Consider the following 14,389-nt stretch of genomic DNA (forward strand, 5'->3'; position numbering starts at 1 on the left):
ATAATGAAATTGATTTTTTCCATCTTAATTAATACTTTTACCCATCCGTGGTTATATTTTCATACGTGTTCGCTGATGGCTGAAGATATGAAAAAAAATGAATCCAATTTTCTAATGTTATTCATGAAGAATTTTTAACTTGGCGCCGTAGCATTGTGTCTCTAAGTGCTGCATCCCTTGAAAACGTTACGCCCAAATCGCCGAGGAACTCCGGAAAACAGGGTAAAATGATAGAGGAATTGGCCAGACTTTCTGTCTGTGAGACTGTATTCAGGCGTGGCTGTCGGAAGCCAGATTCTATCAGATACATGTAATCTTGGTGGGGATCGAACCGCGGAGAATGCGTATACCAGGATGGGTATATTGGATGGCCTCAGCTTCATTTCGAGTATCTTGGGATGGTGGTATATTAAATCCTTCGTTCGATAACTCCAGTTGGTCTCCACCGCACCATAACTGATTCAGGTGTTTTTGACCTATATTCATCTCATGCACTGTACCATTGATACTTGCTAAAGTTGATTAATCAAGAAGCCAAGTAGGTCATTAAACTCGATTTATATCAAAGCATGTGTGCATAATGGTATTTTCTGATTGTTCCGTTTTCACACAGTTCTTTTCACAATACCAGTATAGTGGGCGAGCTGGCTAAGGCGCCAGCGAGGGATCCAGCGAGGTTTCGGTTTCGGGATTGACCCCACCTGTGACCGGGTGTAAAAAGCGTGGAGTCAACTTTATGTGCAGACTCTTTCAGTGTTGTCACAAGCCCCCAGTGTACAGTACCCAACCCTGTGCACTTATAAGAACCCACGAATCCGTTGGTATATGACCAGATGGTGGCCACGTGGACATGTGCATACACCTAGTTGCGGGTACAGCAACGTGCTGTAAACTTGGACAAAGTGCTGTGACTATGTGTCCCAGTCCACCCAGCTGTCAATTGGGTACGTCGTTAGGATGAGAGAGACACAACAAACTCTGTGCGTCTAGTTGCAGCAAGATTTGTATACTCCCTAGGGAGTTAAGATTGAAATACGATGTGCTGTTGAGATTGACATGCCGTGATCGAGGGAAAAATGTCAGCGCCTTGAGTATGCACTAGTGCGTGGATATGTGCGTTATATGAATATCCTATATCTATCTATATCTATCTACAGTAGAAGCTGTCTAAACCGGCACTCATTGGGACAGTATAAACAATCCAGTTGAGACAATGTGCCGGATTGTAGAGCTGATGATAAAGGTACAAATCACGGACGGGACAGTGATTTAATGCCGGTGTTGACAACTTGCCAGATTGGACAGATGCCGATTTTGACAGCTTCCACTGAATATGTATCTATAATTTTGCAAATATGACCAAATCACCTATGCCGTGGCATCGTTGGTTTGAAGCCATGTGTTATTATAGAAACCAGGTCATAGCGTCTTATGAATATATTTGATGCATGAAGGGAATTACATCGGGTATCTATCGAGACACATGCGAAAATGGGTGTTGTCGCATCAAAACGTCTTAACCCGAAATAGCTCGATTTATCTATACTTCGAGACAAACGATTACTCGACTGATTTATGTACAATAAGCGATTGTCTTTTTAGTAAAGTCACAATGATTTGTTAGTATATATTATGCATATATTATGTTTACGAAAGGTTACTTTCGTGTGCAAATTTCAAGTACAAGTGAACGGTATTTGTGTTGTATGACCTGTGTGGCTTAAGTTGAAACTGAACCAGTATCCATGACAACTATTGTTGATGGCTGGAGATGTTGTGTCGCGTCACATTTAGCCTGTTATTGGAATGTTTTGTTTAAAATACAACTGGACCCATCATCCCATTGCTCACACCAGCCCAGCCCAGCCCACCACCAATCGCACCATCACCATCACCATCACCATCACCATCACCATCACATCATTCAGTCATCATCACTTGAGAGTAAGACATGTCCAGACTTCATGAAACTAAAAAGTTGGTAACAGTATCTGATTTGTTCACAAAAATTAGCCTGCAATCTCTAAGACATATTAATTACCATCACGTGAAGCGATTTTTTTTTAAATTCGGGAGTTCTTCATGTTCCTTTCAGTCGCATATATTAAGAAGTATATCACGTATGCTTCATTCCCCTTTTCTATCGTTTCATTATAACTACAACCAACAATTGATAGCTTCAACCAATTCAATGAATACGTAACGCTGCTTTTAAGATATGTTACAAAACAAGGTTATGTCTGAAAGAATATTCACGATATAATTGCTGAATAGTATCTGAATAGATAATGTAATGAATATCGTATATAGAGGTTCCAGTAATCTGGAATTTCTACAATCTACTTTCCCCATTGATAATGGTAAATTCTAACATTGTCGCAATTTACCAAGACCCTTAGTAGTATTCATAATTTTCGGTTTGAAACCGCTCGTTTCACATGTTGTGAAACCTTTGACTTCAATGTTCACGACTTGCGTATCAGTCGTAAGACAATCGCTATCACATTTGTTGAACTCCGTGTTCTTAATGTCTACCATCCTGGTATCAATCATACGACCTTTCCTTTACTGTCAAACCGTTGGTTTTAGTCGCTACCTTTCCGAAGTCGGTCAAGTTAACAGTACCCAATCTGTTCTTAAACCAGCTTACGGGTCCTTCCTTCTGAAGCTGATCACAGATCGGATCACAATCGGATTTTTTCAAACTGTCCAGTGTCGACCCTCATGGCGATCATTCAGTCAGGTTAATCATATTTTTTTAAACATGCAACTTGACGTATGAGAACAGAAGCACATTGATGTTATCACTTGAAACATATCAAGTTCATACACACCAAAGTTCTTGTCACTTCTGTGATCATATCGGTGGGGGAAATAGATCGATCATACAATGGCTGAATCGTACAAAGACAGTTCAATATTTTATATATGGTACATAGACATATCCTGTATGCATCATCCATAAGAACCTTTACGGCGGAGGAAGAGTTTGAGCCAATATCGATCCTTCGCTCGTCGAAGATATGAACGTACTTCGCCTCTTCCATGTATTACGAGAGCCCGCTATAAATTACATTCGTTGATTGAAGTGGCTGAGCAGCGAGGGATTAAAAGGTATCATCTAAAAAACCCGTAAGTCATATCACGACTGTTTCCGTAATGAGAAATTAGGAGATGTATACACGCCATGCGTTCAATTTCACATCACCTTAACTTCAGCCAATAGACCAGGCAAGATTTATGATGGTGGGAGGCGGGGGAATGGTATGGAAATACACCATTTGTCTTTGATATTTCAACACGAGAGGGTGTTAATATGTTCCGGATTTTTTTAACAATTATGCTTGAAAATTCATTTCATTTTTATCATCGGTTTAAGTACGGTATTTGAAATTGTTAGTCGCGTGAAATAGCGTTGGTAACGAAATATTTTTACAATGATTATTACAGCTGATAGGATCAATAGTGAACAGACGTAATAAAAGTGCTTTGACGATTCTGGAATCAGTCGAAATCCGAAACATGCAAATGTAATATCAAGTGGATTTATATATAATTCAGATACATAAATTTGGAAAAATGTTTCATGTAAGTATTCTTTATAGTGAGGATAGATGGAGGGTGGATACAGTAGGCAGTTCACGTTATACGAGGCTAACAAATCATATATTTCTGAAATGGGTTGATTTCATTGTTGAACAATAAAGAACAAGCAATGTGTTTGAGAACAAAGCTTACATCGAACGCCATCATCTGTCTGGTTCATATACAGGTGATGTGTTCTTATCATTATCAGTATTGGTGACAAGCGGTTCATTGATCACATACCTGCGCTGGGCGGGCTAAATGCATTAGGGGTGGAGCTCCTTACTGATGTGTTAAAAATTATAGTTTTTGACGACGTATGATGGGAACAGTGGAAGAGGGGGTAATATAGGGGTAGACGTCAGACATACATTTAAGAAGGAGGGAGTCAGGTACTTTGACAGATCCTCATTTCTCATCATGTACAAATGTTCATCATTTTCATGTCAACAGTGAACGCCAAACCCTTCCAACAGTTCGCAATGACCCATAATGTGGACCTGTTCACCATTGTCTTGTCTTGTCGTGCTTAAACCATCGTATACCATGTGGAAAATGACTTTCTCATATAGCGTCAAGCATTTGTCATTTTAAGCAAAAAAGCGACCATGCATATCTCTTGGTTTTCAGACATTTCTCAACGTTTTAAATAACATTTTTGCTTTCTTTGTGACCACAATTTCGTTATAAGGTTTGAAACCCTTCCAAGAGGTAAAGTTACCATTGTCTTGGATGAAAATCACGCAAAACCAAATTTGCATCAAATGTGTTTCATGTGTAAAAAATACATGGCTGTTTATCATACATGGTTGAAACTACTAAACATTTCTTCTGTCAAGTTAAACTTGCAGCTTATTTTATGACGTAAAACATTTTTGCGGAGATCTAACGGTAAGGGCACATGGCGTCTTAACCCAAACTGAAATGTTATATCTCTATCAGAGAACCATTCAAACTTTAGTTTAAACCTGAAAGCAACTCAGAAACGTCCACCAACTATTCATTTGTTCACGTGACAAACACACATTTTCAGTTGCCTTTAATTGAACAAAAAATAAAATAGTTAAGCCCTCCAAACCTAATTTTAATCCGACTGTTTTAGACCGAAAGAAGCGACCTCTAACGAAGAATAATAGATTTTTGAAAGGGAAATTGGCGCGGGTTGAAAATAAGGTGTTCACAGAGAAATTACAAGAAAATGATTGTGAAAAAAAAGTGACAAGAAAAAGGGACAATAAGGTTAGCGAGGTAAAAGAAACGCATTTTCTGCGCAAAAGCGACACGGTACGAAGAAGTGTGAAGTTGATGGTAATGCCAAGCATGAAGGATTTTTCCAACCGTCCCTTCGTTATAACTAGATCTCGAAGGACCCGCTTCAAATTGTACCTTGTCGCATGGCAGGCTGAGATATTGGTACGGTGCCGGAGACTTAGAGAGAAAATGAACGAAAATTAATGCGTTTTCTTTGTTGTCTGGGGACCACAACCACGAACAAGCAAGGAAAACATTTTGTCACTCGCCTTTAGCCCCAGCGATGACTCGACTGGAACAATAATTTGATTGGACGAAGGAAATACATTTTTCTTTCTCGCTCTGCCAATAATCTACAGTGAAGTTTCAGCGAATCGGACAAAGCATGGGTAACAATAGATTACATCGTTGATTGCTGCAGCAAGGGGTATTTGTCTTCGGTGATTCTGAATTTCAACCAAATTGAACTCCTCCCTACCCCGATTTCTTTCTCCGCGTTCCTGTCTTCGTCAGGAAATTTGTAATTTTGGGCGATGAATTTATCGCGACATTCCTGCCATCCGTGGTCCTGATGAATGTATTCTCTTAAATTGAAACTCTTCATGACCGGTTGCGTTTGGCCGTAGTAACACGACGTCGGGAAAAAAATAACAGTAGGAAGAAATCCCACTGGGAAATAATTGTTAAGATCACGGCCAGATCACGCCGAATTGGTAAAAGCAATTTGGCTAATTTGCATAGAGAAGAAGAGCGGTCGAACTCCTAGATTAAAAACGTCAAAAAGACGAAGATTTTGTCAGTTCAAATAAAACTTTATCACTGGTTTTTGCATACCAAACATCAAATTAATTTCTAAAGCAATCTCAGGTTTTACTAAACAAAAACTCATTTAAATCGTGTTTAGTCCTTTATAAATCTCTGTGATGAGGGACGTTATCATGGCTTTCAAATGGTACAAGATAGTATCTCGTTTCAGCAGCATCTTCCCAATATGTCAAAACGCCCGAATGTGCCCTTTCAATGTGTAAATCAATTCGATTTCAAAGTTTTAATCAATATAACTAAACAACAAGTCATGATTTGATACTGTTTTAAATACTGTCACACTCTTCATGGTTACTCGTTAGGGCGTGTGTCCGTTATATATACGTCACACTCGTTTTCCTAATGTGGTCAAACATGGTGGTAACGGGTTCTAACGATGTTACCGAAAACATCTGACATCCATTTTGTTCGAATTCGCAACACGTAGGGGTTAACCATGCAGTATCGAATAGGAGACTTTAAAAATCGATATTCCGAATTTGATGTTAGATGAACATGGCGTCACAGTGTAAGATCCATAATTGAATAGCTGGAGCTTTTTTTCACTTTTTCTGTCTGCTGAAATGGTGATTTATAATTTGACGTGGTTCCACTCCCATCCTGTTTCCGATAGTTATTGATTAAAACGCTTGAATTACACACATCCAGAATCTCTGAGAGACTGTCTGATTCAGTGCTCCCTTCATTTCCTCTGTGCTAATTTGCCCGTTTTCTCATAAATGTAATTAAGTCTGATAATTTGTATATTTTATTTTATTTTTATAAAATCAACAAACATATATATGGTCAATGAGAGAAGTCATCGCCGGTGGCATGCCGATTGCCATTAATATAGATACATAATTCTATTTGAAAAAAAAAACTGTTTTCGGTTTGACACCAGCTTGTGAAATGTACATGGTTGGACGTTACATTCAACGAGATATGTTGGTACATAGTATGAAATTGATTTCCTGGTATTTACACATTGTTTGTTGGCTCCAATGGAGTGGACGTCCATTTCAGAGCAATATAAACGTGTCGATTTCGTTTCATCACTGATATAGCGGAATAATGTAAACTAGCATAAACGTTTGTAATTGACAAGAAATGACCCCGAACCGGCATATCAAGTTGTCTTGTTGATAGCAATTGGCATCAATCATCAGATATTATCCCCTTTGATTTACGAAGAGTTAGATAGATACCTCTGTACTGGAATAGCGTCCTCTTTGTCGCGTCGTTCTCTGCCACACGTGGTAACACATTTCATAGGTGCAAGATGATTAATCACGAACAAGAGAAGAATTCAATCTCCAACATCATACTGTCGTTGTTCCTCGCTTTCGGAATAAATCATCTCATTACACAGAATATATTATCAGTAACAAATTGACCACACCAGCGTAATAAGGAAAAACTACATTGTCTGTGTGGTAGGGTATTCATCATGTGATACATTTGGTACATAATCGTCCATTTTTTATCGATAACGAAAACACACATTTCTTTTGTTTCGTCCTTGCTATATTTTGGCTTCTACACTTTTGTTGCTTCTTTCTGTTTGCTCGGAGCACAAATGTGATGATTAATGGTATTCCATCTTGGGTACACAAGTACCTGTGATTCCACAACTCTCAATAGGTCAACTTTAAAACCGTGTTTTATCCTATATACGGATCAAGGCGAGCAACGTATATTCACTACGGTAGACTTAATGTATTGTTGTTTGTCATACAATTTTGTATCATTTCAATTTTCTAAAATATTTTATAACTTATTTAAGTAAATCACTGGGACCTGTTACGATAACCCTGGTTGTCTTATATCATCAAATTACAATTTATATGAAAATAGTTTTCTTGATTTTCTAACACATTCTATCACTTATATAGATAATCATTGGCAACTGATTCGATAAACCTGGTTGTCTTGTATCATCAAATTATGATTGAAATAAAAAAATGCACACATATGATTATGGAGACAGTTTCAGCGTTGACGTGAGAAGTACATGTAGGTAAATTAAGTCTTATGGAACACACGGCCACCGCACAAAATCCTAAGCAAACAAACACAATGGTATAAACTTTAGCTGTATACGATCGACGGTAGCGGATTCAGCGCGCCGCTCCCGCGACAATGAGATTGGTGACGCGAGGCCATTCATTAATGCTCCCGTTCCTACCCCGCACTCAAGTTACTGAGGTGGTTCGCGAGTTGCGCACTCAACCATAGTCCCAGTGACACGAAGCGATCTCAGGTGCGAATAATCGCACTTATTGACATTTTTCTTATCATTGCTGAGGGCAAAAATTGTAATTTCTGTGTTTATAATTTCGTACGGATCAGCGGTTTTTTTAACCCGAGTGATGCCTCATATCTGAAGCTTCATCAGTGATTGAGATCCACCCTGTTCCTTTGGGACCTTTCCTTGTCATGATGGGACAAAATGATGGTTTGGCAAAGGAGGAAGTAATGTGAAAAGAATAATTTATTTTTATATTCATAGCTCTGTGAATATTTTTTTTTGTTAAAGTGATAAAACGTGAAGAATGTACTCAAAATATCTATGTGATATCAACGTTTTAGGGTGCAAATGAAAAAAAGCTGCGACAGTGAATAGACGAGTTTTGAACCATGACTTCATAAAAAACACGTGAATAAAGGATGATCAAGCAAATGCACCTGAAGACCTTCACACGACTCCTACAGTCCGCCCCCCCACACACACACACACACTCACACACACCCCCACACTGCCCCCTCTTCCAAAAGCCTATACCACCCTCCACCCCCCACCGCCCGACCCTGTCCAACCTCCCCCTCCTTCCCTGTACGCAATCTCCGTGTTACAGTTGTCATCTTATCTCTCTTTCTCTTTCTTTCTCTCTCTCTCTCTTTCTATGGGTCTATAAATATGTATAATATATAAAAATTTCAAAAAGTTTACTTTTCAAAGTTTCGTTAAATACGATTTGGTAATATTTGAAAAAAGTCACCTTGGAGATATAAAAAGACACATTCGATTCATTTGGTTTACAATATTGAGCCAAAAACTTTTATGACACTTTGGTATATTTTACTCGAACACAATTGCACTTGGTGCGCCGTCTTTATCAACAGTTTGTTTATAATTAGTATTAAATTTTCACAAGTGGCTGAAAAGCTTTCTAACTTTCACGAAAATTGCCATATGAAAGATATCCGCGTCACCACTGGGAAATTGACATGGTGTTCATTTCCCCCGAAGCATTGATATCATCGTACATTATAAAATGACAGTAAGTGAAAATATCAAAATGACTATCAGTTTTCACATTAAGTGAACCAGCGTACGCATTTTAATATTTTACCGAGAAATCATGAATTTTTTATGCGCTCTTTGTATATACGATACTGAAGTCCAACATCTATCCACAAAGTCTGTAAGTTCACGATCGAACAGTGAAACTGACGATGCCTTCAGTTGATAGCGTACGTTCATACATAATTCGGCACAGTGCGCATGGAAATAGATTTGTGATAATATACTTCAAAATATTGTGCACTGTTTATACTGTTTTTTTTAATTTATACTCGTGACGGTCATATAACTTTAAAATACTCGAATGTCCTCGGTCATTCATCGTCATTCAGTGCATACATTTTGTATCAAATATTGTATTGATAAATAAATCTAATATACACGATTAAAATAGCATGGGAAAATGTCGGGTTTTTTTGTCTATTAAATCGTCGTGTTTTTCACACTGACCAGCAAAGTGTCACGACAGGCATGTTTAAATAGATGAAACCAAACCGCTCTAAAAGCATTGGAAATTTCTTCTAAAAACAGAATCAGTTGCAGGATTGTGACTACATCATACATTATTTGTTTGTAAATCTCTCTGAAATAGTGATGCAGGTGTTCGCGAACAGGTGCACACATTTACCACTCGAAACGGATACAGACAGTTCTCCTTGGAGTGCGTCGTCTATTTTATCACAATCCGTTTTCACACAAATCTGGAATTAGAAAGTGGATTCGCAGTTTGGTTTAATATTTGACCGAATGTTAGTCTCCTTCAAGTTTTAGGCAACAACAAACAATATATTTCGAATGAATGAAACATTAGAACGTATCATTACACCTTTTCATGATTTTCGGTTGCGTTACCATATTCATCTAAAATAGCGAAATTAAGGACAGAGTCGTCTTTTGTATTTAACACAATGTATATCTTTCATGTTGCTGTCCTGTGATTGTCTGATTGTGTTTATAAGTTTTGTATTTTTAACATTTTTTTTGCTCTATCTATATAAAGGAAGAAGACAACACAGGCGTCACATCTTGCTCATAAATTCAGATATTTTATATACACAGCTGTATATACCTTCAATGCCACTGTCGCATTTTTAATTACACATTTTTTTCAAGATTGTTTTTAAAATATCCTGTACAAAAATAGTTAGGTATATATGTAAATTTTGAAATTATGAATAATGATCTGTTTGTTCGTTGGCACACTGATGAAATATAAATCATAAAAATACCAATATCCCTAAGTTATTTTGTGCAGTATATGCTAATTAATAAAACGTGATCTTGTTCAGTCTTCACTCAAATTGGACATTTTGGAGGTGAAAACTGAAAGTGAGAGAGGTCTATCTGGTAACGTTCCTTAGAATGATATTAAAACTGTGGAGCTCTTTGTGTTCATGTCATGTCTGCTATAAACAGAATCGATCGTACCAGTCTAGTTTTACGAGCACGTGTTTACGAAATGAATGGCCATGAGACAGTGATGTCAAATTGTTTGCCGAAAGTTGGACGTGTGCTGTGCCACTGTGGCAACAGGCACAAATACACGTAAAGTAACTGTTCAAATGGAAACACTCATTGAAGTGGAAATATGGAAAATAAGATATGAAACAAGTGGTTTGCTTATCTGATACATCACGTATGTGTTGAAACCTATATCAATTTTGAAATGCTGGAAGAACACGCTGTCGTTCCGATTTGGAGGTGATACATGTGTAGAAATTGAATGTGTAGAAATTCAAACCTCTCTCTCTCCCCCTCTCTCTCTCTCTCTCTCTCTCTCTCCCTCTCTCTCTCTCTCCCTCTCTCTCTCCCCTCTCTCTGTCTCTCTCTCTCTGTCTCTCTCTCTCTCTCTCCCTCTGATTTATGTTCCCCCAAACACATTTCATATCATTTTCTTAAATACATATTAAATCGTGTTATATATTATATATATATATATTATGACGTGTTGTTTATATTTCAGATGGCAATGATGGCGAGACAAAGAGATCACGTACATCATACACAAGACATCAGACGCTTGAGCTCGAGAAGGAGTTTCACTATAACAAGTACCTCACAAGAAGACGCCGAATCGAGATTGCACATGCATTGAATTTGACAGAAAGACAGATCAAGATCTGGTTCCAAAATAGGCGAATGAAATGGAAGAAAGAGCACAAACTCTCTCACATTGCCAAAAACATGAACCTTGCGAATGCTCTCGAGAAAGTAGCAGAGGAACGCAAAGCTTGTATGTAATGACGTCACACATACGTCACTATGACATCAGATAAGACACCCGAAGGTCGGGAAAACCACTCGAGGTTGAAGCCCCGGCTGACTTATCATGTGGTGCAAGATACGTCACGTGACACCAACAAATCAGACGATAAGTGCACGTGCAGCTCGTGGCGCCGCGCACGTTGTGGTGAAAGACTGTCATGTGATGTTGTCACGTGATAAATGGAGGGTAAATGGCTTTGTGACGTCATAATTGACGCGGCAACTCTTTGTGATACTTGCCTCGGTCAAAATGGGTAATTCTCATACATTAATGTGTAAATGTACATAATCTCAAGCTGACTGCGACGATGTTCTCTGTGTTAGGAGTTGTCATGTTTTTGTATGAAGGGCGAGTTACATTTAATGTAATATCGCGTGTTGCAAAAGCATTTCCAAAAGCCAAACAACATATTAAACGCCAAAAAGATCCTGGCTCATGTTAAGACTAAGACCACTCTTTGAATTATTTACCATTCGATATCGGGAAGAAGTAATTTTGTGATCTCAAAATTTGTAAACATCCACAAAAGCATTTTATAGTCTATCTCCTATTTAGAACGAACGTGTAGTTTATATGCTCGCTTGGTACACGCCTAGCTTATTGACATAGTAGCACAAAAAGCTCAGACAATCATCTTGAAAACAGTAAGTGATATAAGTTTATGAATATTGAACGTAAACTAGAACAGATGTTTGAATTAAGTTGATTACTTAAATATGCTTCTTAGGTAATATGCGTACATGCAAATCGATTATTTGCATTCTCCAACATATTGGCTCTTCACACATGCAGTTTTGGTTTAACCAAAAACTCAAACTAAAATTATCTCAAGAAATATGTTGATTTTTTTTTATATAACATTCGTGTACTTTATCATTTGTTGTTAATCTCAGTCAGCTGGGATGAAGATGTTGTAGATAAAAGTGTGTATGTTTATTATTATTATTATTTTAATTGTAATCATGGCGATATTGCTTGATGCAACACGTAATTTAAGTTAGTGTGAATATGATATAAACTATCAAATCGACATATCATCAGCTGTATGAGTGAGTCTGAACGGCATTCAAGTGTAGATAGGTAAGGCGCGATGATAGCGACATGTGCAATTCAGCATTTAAACCAAAGTGATTTTTTATATGATTCCTGGAAATCTTTAGTGCTACTGACAATTAAAGATGTTCTAAACATTATACTTTATATATACGCAATATACGGGTTTACATACATCGGTTAGATTTCAGCATTCATAATAGTCTATTTGACAGAACTACAATGACGTCACTAAATCATATATTAAATGTTTTAATAATTCATATGAGTGACATGTTATCAACATGTCCATTTCAGACGAACCCTTCTCTATAACTGCATATCACGAACCGTAACATGTCACTTCAAGTTTAGTAATTAATTAAATGCCTTTTTTTTCAAAATTAAAATTCTGAAAAAGACAAAGATTTTATATTATTTTTGATGATATCGATACTCAAAATAGAAAAGATGTTTTAATTTTGTTTAAGATGTAAGGGTTTGAAATATTAGAATAACTTTTATCTTTGGCCATATGAAGAGAACGATGTGCACAAAATAGATGTCGCATTTTGTCGCGTTGTTTTGTGGGAATGTACAAAGTCACACAATCCACAATGTCAATTTCAGGCATAATATATTCAGTGCAATGACCAATGGGGAGATAATATTGATTTCATGTCTTTGTAAGGCGTGATAAGTGTTCCTTTTTTCACAGCGAAAAGAAAAAAAAGGGACTTGGCGCATCTTTAACCAGGGTAAAAACTATTCATCTGATCATTTGTGATGTTTTGTGTATATTTTATGAAAAAACGTATCAAATGGTGTTTTTCACGTTTCCATGGTAACTTACATGCACTTAATTTGTAGTTGCCAAATAGTGCTCGAATATATCGCGGGAAATGTACTTTGAAAACCTTGCTCATCATGCGAGAACCAACGCATATGTTGTATAAGATTTGATGAGGATTCGTATTTAAAATTAATGCTGAAATAAAAACGAAATATAATAAATATAATTTCTCCTGTAGACTATACGTCGTCTTGGAACATTACGACATATGTCTTTTCGGTTATGGTTGCACTTGCATGTCAAGTGGGAATATTTTACAATGATGAAATGGCACTACCGACAGGTGTTGGTGTAGATTGTATGACCAGCTGATATGTTCAGATATTATTTATTTAATAAAGAACTGGTACTAAGTGAACAAAATTAAATAGTGACGTGTCAAAAACGTAACGACCGGATTACACATTCGACGGTTTTTTTAACAAAACTTCCATATGGTAAAATTAATTTTGTTGAATAAAATGAAATAGTTGATATTTTTTGTACATAAGATACAAGTGAGTAAGAAGTATATTTCCTGTAGATGTAGTTGGAGTTTATTGTCACGTGGCTGTATGATATCGTCCCTGTAGTTGGCGTCAGTGCAGCGACAGTTCATCGTAAAATTAGATGCGTACCATCTTGTTTTCATCTGTGCCATATAAAATAGTACACCTCATTCACTTTGTTGTTTTTTGTTTAAGTGTGTCAGAGCTCCTGTCAATCAATACGGGAAAATAGCTAGAAAACCCGGAAAACTACCACGGGTTATGGTCTGGGCCACGCCCACTTTATTGTTCATCATTTGTACCATTGCAACTTTATGTGTGCTACAATGCGCGAACGCACACATGCACGCATGCACGCACGCACACACATACACATGTTTACCATGTCAGACAAACGCTTAGTCACCGAATGTATATACATTTGATTAACAGCTAAACCCATTTAAATTGAAACGGACACCCATGGAGGCCAGGTATTTCTGGGGAATTAAAGACTTGCGTCATTTAGGGCTTTATAACTGCAGGAGTCGGAGGGATGGGGGAGGCTTTGGGCTTCAGGATGGGAGAGACTAATACGGTTCAGGGACTGTGAGACAGAATAATTTCTATTTCTGAATGATGTATGGATTACACACAGAGAGAATTACATTTAGATATGAGTATGTGTCGCTATAGGTTTGAACATTGTGTGTGTGTGTGTGTGTGTGTGTGTGTGTCTGTCTGTCTGTCTGCGCATACATATGCGTGTGTGAATACATACATTTAAATGTGTGTGCATATATGTACGTTTGTATGCATGCATG

General features: G+C 37.5%; 1 protein-coding gene across 2 annotated transcripts in view; it reads left to right on the top strand.

Moving 5' to 3' along the window:
• LOC137298069 (homeobox protein Hox-B4-like) overlaps positions 1 to 13,756 on the top strand; it is a 43,933-nt gene extending 30,177 nt beyond the window's left edge. For both annotated transcript variants that reach the window (XM_067830121.1, XM_067830122.1), the window contains exon 3: positions 10,911 to 13,756. In XM_067830121.1, the coding sequence (XP_067686222.1) occupies positions 10,911 to 11,188 (278 nt within the window). In that variant the 3' untranslated portion in view covers positions 11,189 to 13,756. The remainder of the gene's footprint in view (positions 1 to 10,910) is intronic.
• Positions 13,757 to 14,389: the final 633 nt, after the last annotated feature.

The sequence above is a fragment of the Haliotis asinina genome, chromosome 10, assembly GCF_037392515.1.
Source record: "Haliotis asinina isolate JCU_RB_2024 chromosome 10, JCU_Hal_asi_v2, whole genome shotgun sequence".
NCBI lineage: Eukaryota > Metazoa > Mollusca > Gastropoda > Lepetellida > Haliotidae > Haliotis > Haliotis asinina.